We start from the raw sequence: 17,179 nt of genomic DNA on the forward strand, positions 1-17,179 counted from the left end.
TAGATTATCCGCAAAAGAAAGGATCTAAGCAGACAGGTGGTTAGGATCTTCTGGGGCTTAAAAAATGGGAGCCCTGGAATAGCAGGGCTCCTGGGTCTGAGGTCTGAGCTTGGCTAGCAGGTGCCCACTGTGGCTTTGGAACTAGGAGGGATGGGCTAGAGTCCCCATGCTGTGCTACCCACCTCCTGGAACAGAGAGGACTTCCTTTTCCTTATGGGCTTGGGAGGTGAGGGCTTATCTGCCTGTGCCATCGTGCTTAACTGTTGAGCTGGCTATGTGTCCTGTGCCCAGCCTCTGGGGCTGCTCCTTGGGCAGGCTGGGGCTATTTTTGGGAACGGGCTGGGGCTCTGGGGCTGGTTTCAGATGTTCCAATGTGAACAGGAGAAAATGGGAACAGATGGCTGAAGGGTTCTGATCAGCGGGTCCTGCTGGGAACAGGATTATTTTTAGGACCTTGTTAACCCTTTGTGGGCTTGTGGGCCCCCTCCCTGAGAGGTATAGCCCTTTCTGGTTGAGAAGAGAATGGGGCTTCCTCCTTGGGCCCTCCTGTCCTCTAGAACTACTTATCCACTGTGCCTCTCTCTAAGACCCTCTCTACTCTCTAAAGAGAGCCATGGCAAGAGAGTCAACGCACACTTCCTCCTGGCTCAACCCTGCATGTATTGCCAAAGGGTCCATCAGACTGGAGGGGGTACAGATCACTAGAGGAGAAGTCCCCCTTCACTTACCTCCTGGGTAAGACCCAAGGCTAAGAGCTGGGGAAAGCTGATCTCTCTACATTCCTGTTCTGGGTTGGAGAGAGTTGGGGAACTCGGGGGTGCTTAGGGGCCATGTTAGTAGAGTGGACAAACTCCTTCACAGAGAGCAAAGAAAAGCCATGTCCCTGTGTAACACTAAAATGATGCCCATGGGCCCTGCTTGCCTGAATACTCATAGGGTAAATATCTAGATGGTGCTTCTCATTATAGATGTACCTTTATGACATACCACATTCTTGGGTACTGTGTTAGCAAAGAGAGATTGCCCAAGGGTCTTTGCTGAGGTCTAGTGTATCACAGACATTTTTAGGTGGTTTCTGCTAATATCTCACTTTGTAATTTTGCTTGTGAGTAAACTGAGGCTCAAGGGGATGAAGAGATAGGCAATGTTCTATGTTCTACAGTTTAGAAGTGGCATGATGTGATTGGCATTCTGTCTGCCCAACTACAGAGCAGATTCTCCTTCTGTTGGCCCCCATACCGCCAGGGTCCCAACCCTGGCCATCATACCATCTTAGAGGGAAGGTTTATGGGATGGGTGTGGGAAAGGAGGCCTTGGGGCAGGGGACCCTGCCTGTCGCTGCTCCCAGTCCTGTAAGCCCTCCTGGCCTGAGGGCGCCAGGGCTGACACTAGAGACCTAGTTTGGCCTTCCTGTCTGCCCTGCAGGAGGATCACAGGCATACATCCGGTCTCATCACCCTACCCCCACTAGCCCAGGCCCAGAAGCCCCTTGCTTCCTGGAGGGTCATGGCCATCTGCATGTCAACATAGACAGGGCTAGAGAGCCATCCAGGTGCGGCTGGTGCCAAGAGCTTGGGCCAGGCAAGCAAGGCCGGGGTGGAAGATGTGTCTGCCTCTGGCAGTACCTGGGGAAGAGAGCAGAGTGTGGCAGGCAGGCAGGCAGGCTTTGGGCGAGGTCCTGCCCGTGGTGTGCTGGCTGTGCCAGCAGCCTGCCCGTACTCCACTCCCACAATGGCCCCATTGTTCCTAGTAGCCAGGCAGTTTGGAGGAGGTTCCTCGGCCACCCATGCCCCCCTAAATAGGGGCCAGATTAACCCCTTGGGAGACAGGACCAGGTGAAGGCCCCCAGGAAGCTGCTTGGCCCATTTTTTTTCCCCTGTTGAAGGAGTACTGGTTTAAGAAGTCATTCCCTAGCCGCACAGCAACAGGCCACCTCCTGAAATTGGGATCTCCCATTAAGGAGAGGTGGCACCTAGACCCTCTCCTACCCCCACTCTGGTGCAGGTGCCAGGGGGCAGGAAGTGCCAGTGGAGTCCAGGTCTATTTGGGCGGAGGGGCTAATTCCAGCCACTGCCCGTCTTCTGTACTGGCTCCTGTACTCCTTTCCTTCCTGTGAAACCAGAGCTGGGCTGGGCCTAGCTCAGGATTTCGGTGGATTTAAAGAGGCCGCGCCATCTCTGCCAGCCTGGCTTCCTCTCCCCCTCCCCAGATCGGGTCTGGGGCAGAGCGGTCTAGAGGACTTTGAGCACCTCCTTTGCCCCGGGCTAACCCCTGGCCCTGGCCTCAGTCGGGGTACTAGGCTTTTGGCACTCCTCTCTCCCAGAACCTTGGGCGGGTGGGGTGGGCGGGGGTGGGCTGTGGTTTCCTGTGTTGGCTGTTTGTGCCTGGCCCAGAGTGCCCGCTGCTTGCCTGGGCTTCCTGCCCTGTCTTGTTTCCTAGTGCCCCCCCTTCTCCCTAGAGGGGGGGAGTAGCTAGGGACTGGGCAGCAGTCTTTTGGGGGAGTCCTACTGACTGCCAGGGCATGATTGCTTCCTGAGGTCTGGACTCACGGGTAATGGCTGACAAAGCCAAGAGAAGTGAGGTGGACTTAGGCATGTTCCGGCAATGACACTTGTCACCACAGGCTCCAGAGGGACAGTGGTCCAGAAAGAGTAGAGCAGAAAGAGTCTCCCACAAGCACTCTGTGCAAAGATCCTGCATTGCCGAGGTCTAGGATCAGCAGACTACATGGCCCTGCAGGGTTAGGATTGTCTGACCTTACCCTGGGGCTATAGGTGGGGCAGGCTGGCTGGAAACTCCCAGGTAAAACCTCCCAAGCAAAACTGTTTATTTGCATGGACCCCTGGGAGGGGAGTTTTGCTAGGAACCTAGGTCAGGGGACCCCAACCCCCCAATCCTGGAAGTCCCCACCTAGAGGGTCCTGTTAGAAAACACCTTGGGTCCTTGAGCTGCACTCTAAATCCCTGATCTCCCCACCTGGCTGAATCACCACCTCAGGGAGTAACTTGAGTGCTGGAAGAGCGTTTCTGAGGACCAGGGGGTCCTGACACCCAGGAGTAAGGGGAATTGGGACATTATCTTGGGAGCTGAATCTTCCCTCAGCCAGAGGCCAAGGACCCTGTCCCCTTGTATCACATTTTCTATTCTGAAAGTCTCTGTTTACCACATGTGGGGACATGGGTCCTCCAAAGCATTTCTTACTTCTTTGTTTTCTTGGTCTTACTAAGATTGTACATAAGTCCTCTGATAAAGTGTTTGTTCTACTGATGATGTCACTGGCCCTGAAGTAAAACATATTTTGTTTGGTGCTGGTGGTGCTGGTGGTGCTGGTGGTGCTGGTGGTGCTGGTGGTGCTGGTGGTGAGTGAGTGAGTGAGAGATAGCATCTCACTACTCAGCCCTAGGTGACCTGGAATTTGGTATGCAGCCTGGGCTAGCCTTGAAATCACAGAAAGCCAGCCCATTTCTACCTCTCAAGTGATAGGATTTAAGGTGTAAACCACCATACCCACGCATAGATATTTATTTTGTAGAGTCTTACAGTAAGATTTACTGTAGAGAGAGTCTTATTGTGGGGCTCCTTGTGTAGTTTGTGCTGATCTTGAAGCCTCAGAAAGCATCCTGCCTCAGCTTCCCTAAAATGGTTATGAGCAGGTCAGAAAGACTAATGGGCTGTCTGGTCAGGTCAAGCAGATTCCCGGCATGAAAACAGGCAGATTGCTACTGGGTATATGCATGCCTGCCCAACTGGGGGACAGTTGTGTTAAACAGGGCTGGAGTCTCTGACCATGGAACCTTCCTTGACTCCCTCCTGCAACCGGGATTGTTCTCACTGACCCCTAATCTGTGGCCTACCCTTGTTTTACACAGTGGAGTCAAGTGACCCCACTTCAGGCTTTTTGTTCTAGAAGCTGGTTAAGTCTCTCAAAGCTGGCCTGGCTCCTGTCTCAGCCTCCCAAGTACAGGGACCGCAGGCCAGTGCCCACCATGCCTGGCCTCGGCTCCTTTGTCTCAGCTCCTTTGCTCCAGGCACATTCTCCCGGGCCTTTCGCTCAGGTGACTTGCACCTGCTCCCTGTTTGTGAACACATGTCACCTCTCCCCACTCTGAGAGCTTTGTGTTCCCAGAGCTCCAGCCTTTCCTGACACGCCACATCTCCAGGGGCTTCTGGCCTGGGGTCAGGGCAGCTCCTCATTCATTCAGTGCTCAAGCATTGCCCTGCCAGCCATCATTCCTCCTGCCTCCCAAGGCTGCTCCACGTTGGCTCCAGTGTCATCTAGGACAGAGAGGATGGAGGAAGGGGGTCTTTAGGAGCTGGGACCAGCTCTTGAAGGACAGACAGGGAGATGTGAGATGGGAAAGTCCTGACTCATCTGTACTTGACTCAGCTTGCCTTGCAGCTGGGTGGGAGCAGGAGGTGGAGTCCTGGGGGGCCCGTTTAAGATTCACTGGGGGGCGGGCACTGAAGAGTTTCTAACAGCGCCTCCCTAGGTTATTATATTCGTTGTTTGTTGTTGTTTTGTATTTTGTTTTCTTTCCTCTGCATGGTAGCTTTTCAGGGAAGGCTTTGAGACAAAATCGTGCTAGGTAGTTTAGGTAGGCTGTTCTGGAACTCACTCTGTAACACAGGTTGGGTTTGAACTTGTGATCCTCCTGCTTCAGCCTCCCAAGAGCTAAGATTACAGGTGTGAGTCACCATTTCAAGGTGACTCATTCCAGTCTTTGAGACCCTTAACAGAAAGTAGTAGATGGCCTTTGCCCTGGCCATCCCCATCCCCTTTTACAGGTGATAGACTCCGGGACTCAAATGTGAGAGGCCCACGGATTTGATAGACTGAGATGAACAGCCTTGGCTCCAAGGGGGCACTGCCTGGAATGGGGGTTCTTGGTTGCTCATGCTGTCATGTGACCCAAGAGAATACAGCTTTCTTTTCTCAGACCTCAGTTCCTCTTTATGAAATTGGGTAGGTAGCTTTGAGAATCAACCAGGGATGAAAGTGAGACCTTAAGCTGTATGTCCCCCATTGACCAGGCTGGTTTCCCCTGGTTGTGTTGTGGGGCGTGTGTGTGTGTGTGTGTGTGTGTGTGTGTGTGTGGTGGCTGCTGCAAGCTGGGCCCTGGACTTTAGAACCTTCTTGTCCAGGTCCAGAGTTGGAGTGGGGAAGGCCAACGTTCCACAGGGCTTAAGTTAAGGTTAGACGTCCACAGTGTTCCTGGTAGGGCCCCCTTACTTGGAGGTCCCAGCCCGGCTTCCCGCCGCTGAGCAGGGTGCGGGAGTGTGCACGGGTGTGTCTAGCTGGACCTGTCACGGGAAGAAGCTCTAGGACCCAAGACTCCTCCCCTTCCCTCCCCCACCTTTTACCGGGATCGCTGCTGGGGGCGGGGAAAGGGGACAGAGCAGGGGGCGGTTGGATGAGGCGTCTGTGTTTGTGTAAGTCAGCTTGTTGGTGTACCTATGGCCCTCCGTGTATTCTTTGTGACTGTCGGGCTCAACTTTCTATGGCTCCCTTGTGTGGGTCTCAGTCTTCACATCTGCTCAATGAGTCCGCCGGCGGCTCTCACTACGCTTGGCGGTCAGGGTGTCTGTATGCCCCAGGCTGCCCGGCGGCTCCTGCTGGTTCTCGCTGCCCAGTCCCTCGGGCACACCTCCACCAGCTGACCGTGAGCGTCTCTAGTTTCCTGGGCTCCGTGCGTGTCTTTGTCTCCCTGTCCACGTGTGAGCTGTAAGTGTGCGTGTGAGTCAGAGTTCGGGTGCTTGTGGGTCTCTTACGCCCCAGCTCCGCGCGCCCAATCTGCCAGGCCGGCTAGTGCCCAGTCAGTCCCCGGGGGGGCTTGTCCGTGTGTCTGTCCGCGCGCCCTCCAGTGGGCCCGCGAGGTCCACGCTGCAGCCCTGTCTGCCTCCCTCACCCTCGCTCGCTGCCTCCCTGGCTCTCTCGCTCCCTGCTCGCTCTGTCTCTACACTCGGGCTCTGCCGAAGGGGGCGGGGTGGGGGTGCAAGGGAGGGGGGGAGGGGAGGCTCCTGCATTCTTGCGGTCGGGGAGGAATCTGAGCCAGCGTTACTGGTCTCCAGAAGAGCCCAGCTGCAGCCCCGGGGCCCCGCCAGGCCTCTTGCTGCCCGCCCGGGCCTGCCGGGATGGGCACGGGCTAGGCCTGGAGCTGGGGGCGGGGCAGGGCAGTGCCCCCACCCCGGCCCCTGGAAGGCTGCAGCGCCTGGGGACAGGGCGCAGTGCTGGGGCGGGGCGTGAGGGAGTCCCGAATCCTAGGTGAGGGGCGTGTCTGGGAGCGGGAGTCCCCCAGTGGGCCAGAGCAGACCTCGCAGCGCCCCACGCGTCACTTTTGCTACCTAGCCTATTAGTGAATTCTGACTCTGCAGCCCTTGGGGGGAGGGTTGTCCAGGGTGGCTGGGTTGGGGGGCTTGCTAGATACTGCAAGTTCCCTGAGGACAAGGTGCGGGAGGGATGGGGACTGGCCTGGTCTTTAGGATCGAGAAGTCTCTTCCCAATCCCACCCTGCCCTCATCCAGTTCCTTAGTCCCGGGGCTGTTGGGTTCTCCCTTCCTTCCCCCTCATACACCCCCTCCCTAAGTCACAAGTTTTCTCTTTGGGGCTTGTTGCTGCAGTCCCTGCTCCAGTACCGAGTACCTGGCTGGGCCCTGGGCACGCACAGGGGCCGTAGCCCCACTGTGTGTGGGAGCCATGAGGATCCTGGCTAACAAGACAAGGTGTGTGGGTGTCACGGAGGGTGGGATGTGTGTGTATGGAGAGCGGGGAAGGGAAGGGCCCACGGTGATGGGGCCAAGCTGTGAAGCTTTGCCTGTTTGGAGAGGAGCCCCTTGGGCACCTGGCTTCCTGGCCACCAGTGGGCTAAAGGGAGGTAGAGTGGGAACGTCTGGCCCCAGGCAGGAGCTGGCAGCCAGCCTCAGCGCCTGGGCCCAGGGGGCAGAGGAGACTGGCAGCTAGCTCTGCCTGATGCTTCTGGTCCCTTCTACCTCGTCCCTCCTAAAACCGTTAGAGTAGACCCCCACACACCCCAGTGTTGGAGTGTGATGGCGCCCTCCAGCCTCAGTCTAGTTGGGGGTGGGAGCTGGAGTGGGGGTGCTGCCTGCCTCCCTCCTCCCCAGGAGAAGCAGGCAGACAGGGCCAGGCGGCGGCAGCAGGACAGCAGGGCTGAAATAAATCTGAGCTGGTGTGGAATGAGGGGGGATAAATATCCTCTCCCGTGATGTGATCTTTCCAGCGGCTATTAATAGGTCTCCGGGGAGGGGGAGGCGGTGGGGGGAGCGGGCTGGAGCTTAAAGGGCCCGCAGCCTAGGCTGCAGGAATCCTTGGCTTCAAGCTGTACTCCTAGCATACCACTCCCCTCCCCCCTCCTTCTGTCCCTGCCTGCCTTCAGGGCCTACTGGCCCACCCTCTCAGGCCTTCCCCCTTAGGCTCTGGGGAGTCTTCTGGGCCAGTGGGTACCACTTCTCAATCGTGCTTCCCCTACCCCCCCCCCAGGGAATAAGACTGGGCTTGAGCAGTGACTCACAGGTCCTGTGGCCCTTCTCTGTGAGTTGTTAGGGCACAGCATAGTTGAGGTTTGGGGCCTTGGAAGGAGTCTTAAACCCTAGAAGGTGCTAAGGATTCATCAAATGCTAGAGAGAACGGGCTGCCAGGGAAGCTGGTGGATGTTGAGGCTGAGGGTAGGTAGATCCTGCCAACTCAGATCCCTAGTTTCCATTAGAATCGGGCCTGGGACATAAGGAACATTGCTTCATCTCCACTCCCCCGGGGGCGGGGAGACAGAGCTCCGCTCTTATCTGAGGTAGGGAATAGCAGGTGGTCTCAAGAAAGCTAGCCACCCCTATGCCATTAGGTGAGGTAAGGGAGCTAAAGTCCAGGCCTGCCTAACTCCTTGCAGGATTAACCTTTCCTGTCTCTCCTCCCTTCTCCCAGGTTACCCCACCCGAGGAGGAGAGAAGCTCCAGGGAGCCCGCCGCTGTCCCCTCGCGGCCACTGCCCCCCTGCCCCAGCCAAGCCAATGCACCCAGAAAATAAATTGACCAATCATGGCAAGACAGGGAACGGAGGGGCCCAATCCCAGCACCAGAATGTGAACCAAGGACCCACCTGCAACCTGGGGTCCAAGGGCGTGGGGGCGGGAAGCCATGGGGCCAAGGCCAATCAGATCTCACCTAGCAACTCAAGTCTGAAGAACCCCCAGGCAGGGGTGCCTCCTTTCAGCTCACTCAAGGGCAAGGTGAAGCGGGAGCGGAGTGTATCCGTTGACTCTGGAGAGCAGCGGGAGGCTGGGACTCCATCCCTCGATTCAGAGGCCAAAGGTATTGTAGTCTCTCATCTCTAGACTTTAACATCATCTACAGCCCAAGACCCGAGCTGGTCAGAGACCATCTCCTGCTTGGTTCTCATCCTGTGTTGTGCTGTCATCCAACATGTGTTGTTTCGATGACCACCTACCTTTCTCTTATCTCTATCCCATCAGTCAACTGGTTTATTCCAGAGTAGGGCTGGCCAGGGTACCACTCATGGAAGGGCTGGACCACAGAGTGATAGACTTGTAGTTCATTGTCCTCCGCCTTCTTACCATACCCTACATTGGAGAGGGAGGTGTCCTGGGTGAATAGCAACCCCCCCCCCCAGCCCTTTGGGAACAGGCACTGGGGCCTGAAAGAGTCTCAGTGGCTCCTCCCTGCCCCCCCCCCCCCCGTAATTAGAACCAGTTGTGGTTGGGATTATGCTCTACTTGGTTTGGGGGGGGAGGGGAGACAGGCAGCCAGGGTTGGAGAAAGAAATCAGAAACAAATGGTGGTGTGGTGGGGGCCAAGGGCTGGCAAAGTGCCTACCGTGGTCTGGGCAGTGCCCTTTAGGGAGGGGCACTTTGGAGAATGGTCTGGGAGGGCCTCTGCATGTGGAAGGGCAGGACATCTTAGCACTCACTCTTGTCTGTGTTCTGCCTGGGCAGAGGTGGCACCCCGGAGTAAACGGAGGTGTGTGCTAGAGCGGAAGCAGCCGTACAGTGGGGACGAATGGTGCTCCGGCCCAGACAGCGAGGAGGAGGACAAGCCCATTGGGGCCGCCCACAGTGAGTACCCATGATTCTGTGCCTCACGGTGCCCTCCACGGATGGCTGTCCTAAGGGAACCTCCTTACCTAGGGCTTTAGGGGTTGTGGGACAAGTGGCCAGGACCAGGAACCCAGGCTTCTCTCCAGTCCTACTGCAGACTTCTTTGCTACCTACATTGTGGTAGCCCAGGCCCTGCCTTCCTGGTCTTTAGTTACTTTCTCTCTCTCTACCCTGTCCACTCTGTAGGGTCTCTCAGGTGGTCCCTTTCCTGGACAACGCACCTACTTTTCTAACAGATTTTATGGCCTATGCTGCCACCTACTGGTGAATGGAGGATGGGCAGGGACGGTCTGGGACCGGCTTGGCTTTGCAAAGCCTTGCTAACCTAACAGTAGGTGTGAACTGACACTGGTTCCTTCCTCTGAATGACTCTCAGAAAGTGCTCAGGTGCATTGCTAGGACAAGAAGTAGGTGTGATGATACCCATTCCTCTCTCTTATTTTTTGTTTTTAGAGGCAGGGTTTCTTCATGTGCCTAGGCTGTCCAGGAACTCACTCTTTAGACCAGGCTGGCCGCTAATTCATAGAGATCCACCTGTCTCTGCCTCTAGAGTACTGGGATCAAAGGCGTGTGCCACTACCACTTGGCTCTCATTCTTTTATCCATCCTTATGTACTGGAGACCTAAGACATCCGTGTCCTTGGTGTTTTCCCTCAAAGCTTACATCTGTTTTCAGAGAAGAGATAGGTGGGCTGTTGTTGGAGACAAGAGCTCAGTGTGTAGCCCTGGCTGGCCTAGAACTCACAAAAATCCATCTGCCTTTGCTTCCCCAGTACTATGATCAAAGGCATCTGTCACCACATCTGGTTAAATTGTGGCCTTTTTGCAGACAGGAGTCAGGGAAGGAGGCAGCAGAATATGCTGGCCACTGTGTTTAGTCCTCCTAGCAGCCTAGGAAGCCGAGGTTATGAGGACTGTTACAGAGAGGACTCAGTCAGCAAGTGGGAAATGAGTGGACCCTCCTGAGGGGTGGCCAGTCAGAAGCCTCCACAGCTGGCTGGGACTGCAGAGGCTCCCATGTAACTAATAGTGCTCCCCGGTCTCTGTATGAACACTTGAGTGGTAGAATCTTTTCCTGGGACAGGAACCCTCCTGTTACCCCAAGTTTGTTTCTGTAACATTGGACTGTATCATTGTAAAAACTTTGAAAGATACAGAGAGATAAAAAGAAGATACAGTTGGGCAGTGGTGGGGATGCCTTTAATCCCAGCACTTGGAGGCAGAGACAGGCAGATCTCTGTGAGTTCGAGGCCAGCCTGGTCTACAGAGGGAGATCCTGGACAGCCAGGGCTATCACATGGAGAAACTCTATCTTGGGGAGGGAGGAGAAGAAAGACAATCCCATAACCAGCCTCTTTTAGATAGACTGCCATTAAGTTGAGACCAGGTTTCATGTAGTACAGGCTAGCCTCAAGTTTGCTATATATAAGACTGGCCTATACCTCCAAAGTACTGAGATTATAGTCTTGTGACACCATGCCGTTCAACAGCATTCAACCATGCAACTGAATTTTTCAGGGAGAGGTAGAATGATGTAGATATTCACAGCACAGGCTCGGAGACTTGTTTCTTCACTTACATCCCAGGGATGCACTTGCTATTTGTATAAACTTGGGAAAGGACTTCTGATTGCTCATCTGTAAAAATGATCTTCACAGTATCGATTTAGCACAAGGAGACCGTGAATTCAGGCATATAGCACACTTTGAATTGAACAGCATTGGCTTGTATTGCTGTCATGGAATTAAAAAGCCCCTTCTTGTGCTAAACTCTGCCTCCATAGCTCGTAGGAGCCTGTTGGATGTTCTAATTGATACTCTCTTCTTCTGAGGCTGTGCATACATCCAGGTCAGCTCACAATTGGCTCATAATTGGGAGGAGGCTCATGGCAAAACTGTTATGGGGTGGACCAGTGAGTTCATACAAGGAGAGCTGACTCTGAGTCTAAGGTGGCCGCTGCCTTGGTCCAGCCCTGTGTTATCTGGGAGTGCTGTCACTGCGGTCCGGGGGCTTTGGCTTGTTTTTCCTGATATGAACATGGATAAACCCCTAAAATAAACCCACTGATGGCCACTTACGGATCTCATCTATATGGGAACGGAGAGTCAAGTTTGTGACCATGGAACAAAAGTTGTCTTGGTGCTAAACTAAGGGTGGCTATTCTGGGAATGTTCCCAGTATGTCAGCCTGTGATGTTGTGAAATAGATGTTTGGTCTTGCCTTGCTTCCTGGCATACTACTCTAAAATCCTGGGAGTCTCCAAAGTGATAACTGTTCTTTTTTTTGACTGTGTGGCTGCTAGCCCCGAGGTAGCTTCTAGATGGAACCTGATGTCTGGAAGATCAAAGCAGGGTTAGAGAGGTTGGGGGTTCCGTCTCATACTCCAACCTGTGGATGAGGGAATGGGGCTGAAGGTGGAACTGGTTTAAATGTGACTAATGATGAGTGTGTAAAAATCCCCAAAGGCGGCTAGGTAGATGGCTCCTTTGGTAAAACACTTGCCTTACAAGAACGAAGACCTGAGTTCAGATCCCCAGAACCTACGTAGAAAGCTGGATGCAAACTGTGCATGGTGGCGCACACCTTTAATCCCAGCACTTGGGAGGCAGAAGCAGGCAGATCTCTGAGTTCGAGGCCAGCCTGGTCTACAGAGCGAGATCCAGGACAGCCAGGACTATACAGAGAAATGCTGTCTCAAAAACAAACAAACAAACAAAACAACAATGAAAAAAGAAAGTGGATACAACCGGGCAGTGATCTGAGCACTCTGGAGGCAGAAGCAGGTTTATCTATGAGTTCAAGGCCAGCCTAGTCTACAGAGCGAGATCCATGGCAGCCAGGGCTACACAGAGAAACCTTGCTTCAAAAAAAAAAAAAGAAAAAAAGAAAGAAAGCTGGATGCAGTGGCATCAGCTTGTAATCCCAGTGATGCCAACCTAGGAAGTGGGGGCAGGCAGGTTCTCTGGGCTCATTGGCAAGCTATTCTGATATGCCTGAGTTCCAGGCTTTGTGAGAAATCCTGTCTTGAAATAAAGCTTCAAGGCTCCTGAACCAACACTCAAAGTTCTCTGTTGACCTCTGTATGTGCTCTGTGCCCTTAAACTATTGTGCATGCGTGCGTGTGTGCGTGTGCGTGTGCGTGTGTGCGTGTGCGTGTGCGTGTGTGTGTGTGTGTGTGTGTGTGTGCACGTGTGCACGTGCGCACACTCAATGGTGCATGAGTGAGGTGGTCAGAAAGAATTTGTGGATATCAGTTCTCTCCTTTCACCATGTGGGGCGGGGGTCCCAGGGGGTTGTCAGGTTTGGCAGCAGGTACCTTTACCCACTAAGCCATCTCGGGCTCCTCCTGTAGTCTTCTGGTAAACTGATAAACAGCAGTAAGGTATTTCTTCCAGTTGCTCTGACATCTAGTTGAATCTGAGGAAGGAATCCCAGGAGCCCCAATTTACAGGCAGGCCGACCCTGAGCTTGGCATTGGCAGCCGGGAGGTGGGCAGTATTGTGTTCCTGAGCCCCTCCAACTGTGGGAAGGGCAAATGTCAGACTAGAGCTGCTGCAGGGTTTGCTGCTTGCTTGCTGTTGGGGACACATCTCCATATGGTTCTTGTGATCAGAGGTGACGGAGATCTTGTGTTGATCAGTTTGTGAAAGCAGAGGAGGAATTTTTATTCTATCCCACCTTTCTGACGCCGTTAGTGAAACGGACAGTTTGCTTGGTGGCACAGAAGACGTGTTTCTTTGACCTGTCCCCGGCAGGGCACATGGGAGCTGAGTGGTATTTCCATTGTGTAGTTGAAGAAACTGAGACAATTGCTGTCTGGGTCTTGTAAAACCAGCCAGTGGGTGGTGGAGTAGAATGAAAAGCTGTCTGTCTGTCGTTTGAATCATCACCTACTACAGCATCCCTGCCTTCTTGCTTGGGTTAGTAGACAGTATGTTCTCTCTCTCTCTCTCTCTCTCTCTCTCTCTCTCTCTCTCTCTCTCACACACACACACACACACACACACACACAGACACCACATTGGGAGTGTCCTGGAGCAGAGCTAAGAAGAGCTTTGGTGTGTCTCCCGGTTTTCCTTCTCCTTTCTTTCTACGTGGTCATCGTTCTGGCCATCTTGGGCAAAGATTGGTGAAGGGCAAGTCAGCATGGAAACACAGAGATTGTGGGGACAAATGACCCTCTGGGTATGGGCTGTGAGGCAGTGAACATCCCCGGGCAGAAATACTAGCTGATTCTTCCCACATCTGGGCCACTCACCTGCTATCCTTTTTCTCTTTTGCAGATTGTAATGTAGCAGACCCAGCCATGGCGGCCCCACAGCTGGGTCCTGGCCAAACTGCCCAACTGCCCCTCAGTGAAAGCAGTGCACCAGGCCCCCCACACGGCCCCCCTCCAGGCCTTCGGCCAGATGTTCCTGGGGGTGGGGGTGGGGGCGGGGGCGTCTCAGGAAAGCCCCCTTCACAGTTCGTGTATGTCTTCACCACCCACCTGGCCAACACGTAAGTCTACCTATGAGCTCACAGCGGGCAAGGTGGGCGGGTTGGGGCGGGTTCTCTTCTGTCCGCGTCTGAACTGCCTGGGACTGTCCCCCTCTGCAGGGCTGCAGAGGCAGTGCTGCAGGGCCGGGCAGAGTCCATCCTCGCCTACCACCAGCAGAATGTGCCCCGGGCCAAGCTGGATCAGGTGAGTTCTCTGCCTGGTTCTAAGATAGGTTGGGATGTCCCTCATCGGTCTTAATTCTTTTTTTAAAGATTTATTTATTATGTATACAGCATGTATGACTGCAGGCCAGAAGAGGGCACCAGATCTCATTACGGATGGTTGTGAGCCACCATGTGGTTGCTGAGAATTGAACTCAGGACCTCTGGAAGAACAGCCAGTGCTCTTAACCTCTGAGCCATCTCTCCAGCCCCATCTTAATTCTTTACCTTTGTCTTCCTGCAGGTCCCCAAAGTGCCACCCACCCCAGAGCCACTACCCCTGAACACGCCATCAGCAGGTACACCACAGTCTCAGCCACCTCCATTGCCGCCGCCGCCGCCTCCAGCCCCTGGCAGTGCCCCTCCTGCTCTGCCCCCAGAGGGGCCTCCTGAAGATGCCAGTCAGGACCTGGCCCCCAACTCCGTGGGAGCTGCCAGCACGGGTGGTGGGACCGGGGGTACGCACCCTAACACCCCAACAGCTGCCACTGCTAACAACCCTCTGCCTCCCGGAGCAGATGCTGGCAGTGCCCCCGGCTCAGCCCTGTTGGGGGAGGCTACCCCCACAGGAAATGGGCAGCGGAACCTGGTGGGCTCCGAGGGCCTGTCCAAAGAACAGCTGGAGCACCGTGAGCGCTCCCTCCAGACACTGCGGGACATCGAGAGGCTGCTGCTCCGCAGCGGGGAGGCGGAGCCGTTCCTCAAGGGCCCCCCTGGAGGAGCTGGTGAGGGGGGCCCACCAGGGCAAGCTCCCTCTGCCGCTCAGCAGCCTCCCCCAGCCCCTCCCAGTGGGCTGAAGAAGTACGAGGAGCCCTTGCAGTCGATGATTTCGCAGACACAGAGCCTAGGGGGCCCCCCACTGGAGCATGAAGTGCCAGGACACCCCCAGGGTGGGGACATGGGGCAGCAGATGAACATGATGATGCAGAGGCTGGGCCAGGACAGCCTGACACCTGAGCAGGTGGCCTGGCGCAAACTGCAGGAAGAATATTATGAGGAAAAGCGGCGGAAAGAGGAGCAGATTGGATTGCACGGAGGCCGCCCTCTGCAGGACATGGTGGGCATGGGGGGGATGATGGGAAGGGGGCCCCCACCTCCTTACCACAGCAAACCTGGGGATCAGTGGCCTCCTGGAATGGGTGCACAACTCCGAGGACCCATGGATGTCCAAGATCCCATGCAGCTCCGAGCCGGACCTCCCTTCCCTGGCCCCCGTTTCCCAGGCAACCAGATGCAAAGGGTGCCCGGATTTGGGAGTATACAGAGTATGCCCATGGAGGTACCCATGAATGCCATGCAGAGACCTGTAAGGCCAGGCATGGGCTGGACTGAAGACTTGCCTCCTATTGGAGGGCCCAGCAATTTTGCCCAGAATGCCGTGCCCTATCCAGGTGGGCAGGGTGAGGCAGAGCGATTCATGACCCCTCGTGTCCGGGAGGAGCTGTTGAGGCACCAGTTGCTGGAAAAGCGGTCAATGGGCATGCAGCGCCCCCTGGGCATGGCAGGCAGTGGCATGGGACAGAGCATGGAAATGGACCGGATGATACAGGCACATCGACAAATGGATCCCACCATGTTTCCGGGGCAGATGACTGGTGGAGATGGCCTGGCCAGCACTCCCATGGGCATAGAGTTCGGTGGAGGCCGGGGCCTCCTGAGCCCTCCAATGGGACAGTCTGGGCTGAGGGAGGTAGACCCGCCTATGGGGCCAGGCAACCTCAACATGAACATGAATGTGAACATGAACATGAACATGAATCTGAATGTGCAGATGACGCCACAGCAGCAGATGCTTATGTCACAGAAGATGCGAGGCCCTGGAGACATGATGGGGCCTCAGGGCCTTAGTCCTGAAGAGATGGCTCGGGTTCGGGCCCAGAATAGCAGTGGCATGATGGGTGGTCCACAGAAGATGCTTATGTCTTCACAGTTTCCCAACCAGGGCCAGCAGGGATTCTCTGGGGGTCAGGGACCCTACCAAGCCATGCCCCAGGACATGGGCAACACTCAAGACATGTTCAGCCCTGATCAGAGTTCAATGCCCATGGGCACTGTGGGCACCACCCGGCTCAGCCATATGCCTCTGCCCCCTGCATCCAATCCTCCTCCTGGGCCTGTGCATTCAGCCCCCAACAGGGGACTAGGCAGACGGCCTTCAGACCTCACCATCAGTATTAATCAGATGGGCTCACCAGGTATGGGGCATCTGAAGTCACCCACTCTTAGCCAGGTGCACTCACCCCTGGTCACCTCACCCTCTGCCAACCTCAAGTCACCCCAGACTCCCTCACAGATGGTGCCCTTGCCTTCTGCCAACCCGCCAGGACCTCTCAAGTCTCCCCAGGTCCTCAGCTCCTCTCTCGTGCGGTCACCCACTGGCTCACCCAGCCGGCTCAAGTCCCCCTCCATGGCGGTGCCTTCTCCAGGCTGGGTCGCCTCTCCCAAGACAGCCATGCCTAGCCCTGGGGTCTCCCAGAGCAAGCAGCCACCTCTCAACATCAACTCTTCCTCTACCCTGGGCAACATGGAACAGGGTGAGTCATCTGGTGGACTTGGGTTGGAGCCTTTATGGTGGATAGGTTCCTGCGGGGGCATTGGTGGCAGCTGTGTGGAATCTCTTACACAGAGCTCCAGGTACATCTAGGCATCCTGAAGGGTGCCACCTGGAACTTGGGATCTCCCTCTGTGAGTTGGAGGCCAGCCTCGGCTTACAGAGTGAGTACCAGGAAAGGCTCCAAAGCTACACAGAGAAACCCTGTTTCAAACAACAACAACAACAAATGATGTGTGGGCCATTAGGATCATGGGAGCCCGTGTTCAATGAGGTGTGAGTGTGCCTGGCGTGAGGTGGAGATTTGGAGGAAACTGACCTTTCCTTAGACCCTCTGGGTATAAGTGGCCAAGTTCAGCCTCCCCTCCCCAGTGACTCCTTTGCTGTCTCTCCACTTCTATAGGTACCCTCCCACCTAGCGGCCCCCGGAACAGCTCCTCAGCGCCTCCTGCCAATCCTCCCAGTGGCCTCATGAACCCCAGCCTACCATTCACATCCTCCCCAGACCCCACGCCGTCCCAGAACCCTCTGTCACTGATGATGTCTCAGATGTCCAAGTATGCCATGCCTAGCTCCACCCCGCTATACCACAACGCCATCAAGACCATCGCCACCTCAGATGACGAGCTGCTGCCTGACCGGCCCCTGCTACCCCCACCCCCACCCCCGCAGGGCTCCGGGCCAGGTATGAGGCGGCAAAGCTCTCTGGGAGGGCCAAAGTGGGTTTGCCTAGGAATTGCCCCCGTGGAAGCTAGACCAGAGTACTCTTGTGGGGTGGGGAGGGATGGGGGAGGCACCTCCTGGG

General features: G+C 55.4%; 1 protein-coding gene across 4 annotated transcripts in view; it reads left to right on the forward strand.

Moving 5' to 3' along the window:
* Positions 1 to 17,179, forward strand: part of Bcl9l (BCL9 like) — a 31,193-nt gene that overhangs the window by 10,741 nt on the left and 3,273 nt on the right. For 2 of the 4 annotated variants that reach the window (XM_036192101.1, XM_036192102.1), the window contains 7 exons: positions 6,619 to 6,720; positions 7,934 to 8,319; positions 8,961 to 9,080; positions 13,406 to 13,622; positions 13,722 to 13,806; positions 14,068 to 16,357; positions 16,778 to 17,059. In XM_036192101.1, coding sequence (XP_036047994.1) covers positions 6,695 to 6,720; positions 7,934 to 8,319; positions 8,961 to 9,080; positions 13,406 to 13,622; positions 13,722 to 13,806; positions 14,068 to 16,357; positions 16,778 to 17,059 — 3,406 coding nt within the window. In that variant the 5' untranslated portion in view covers positions 6,619 to 6,694. The remainder of the gene's footprint in view (positions 1 to 6,618; positions 6,721 to 7,933; positions 8,320 to 8,960; positions 9,081 to 13,405; positions 13,623 to 13,721; positions 13,807 to 14,067; positions 16,358 to 16,777; positions 17,060 to 17,179) is intronic. The other 2 variants (XM_036192103.1, XM_036192104.1) reach the window with 1 other exon arrangement.

The sequence above is a fragment of the Onychomys torridus genome, chromosome 7 (genome assembly GCF_903995425.1).
Source record: "Onychomys torridus chromosome 7, mOncTor1.1, whole genome shotgun sequence".
NCBI classification, from domain to species: domain Eukaryota; kingdom Metazoa; phylum Chordata; class Mammalia; order Rodentia; family Cricetidae; genus Onychomys; species Onychomys torridus.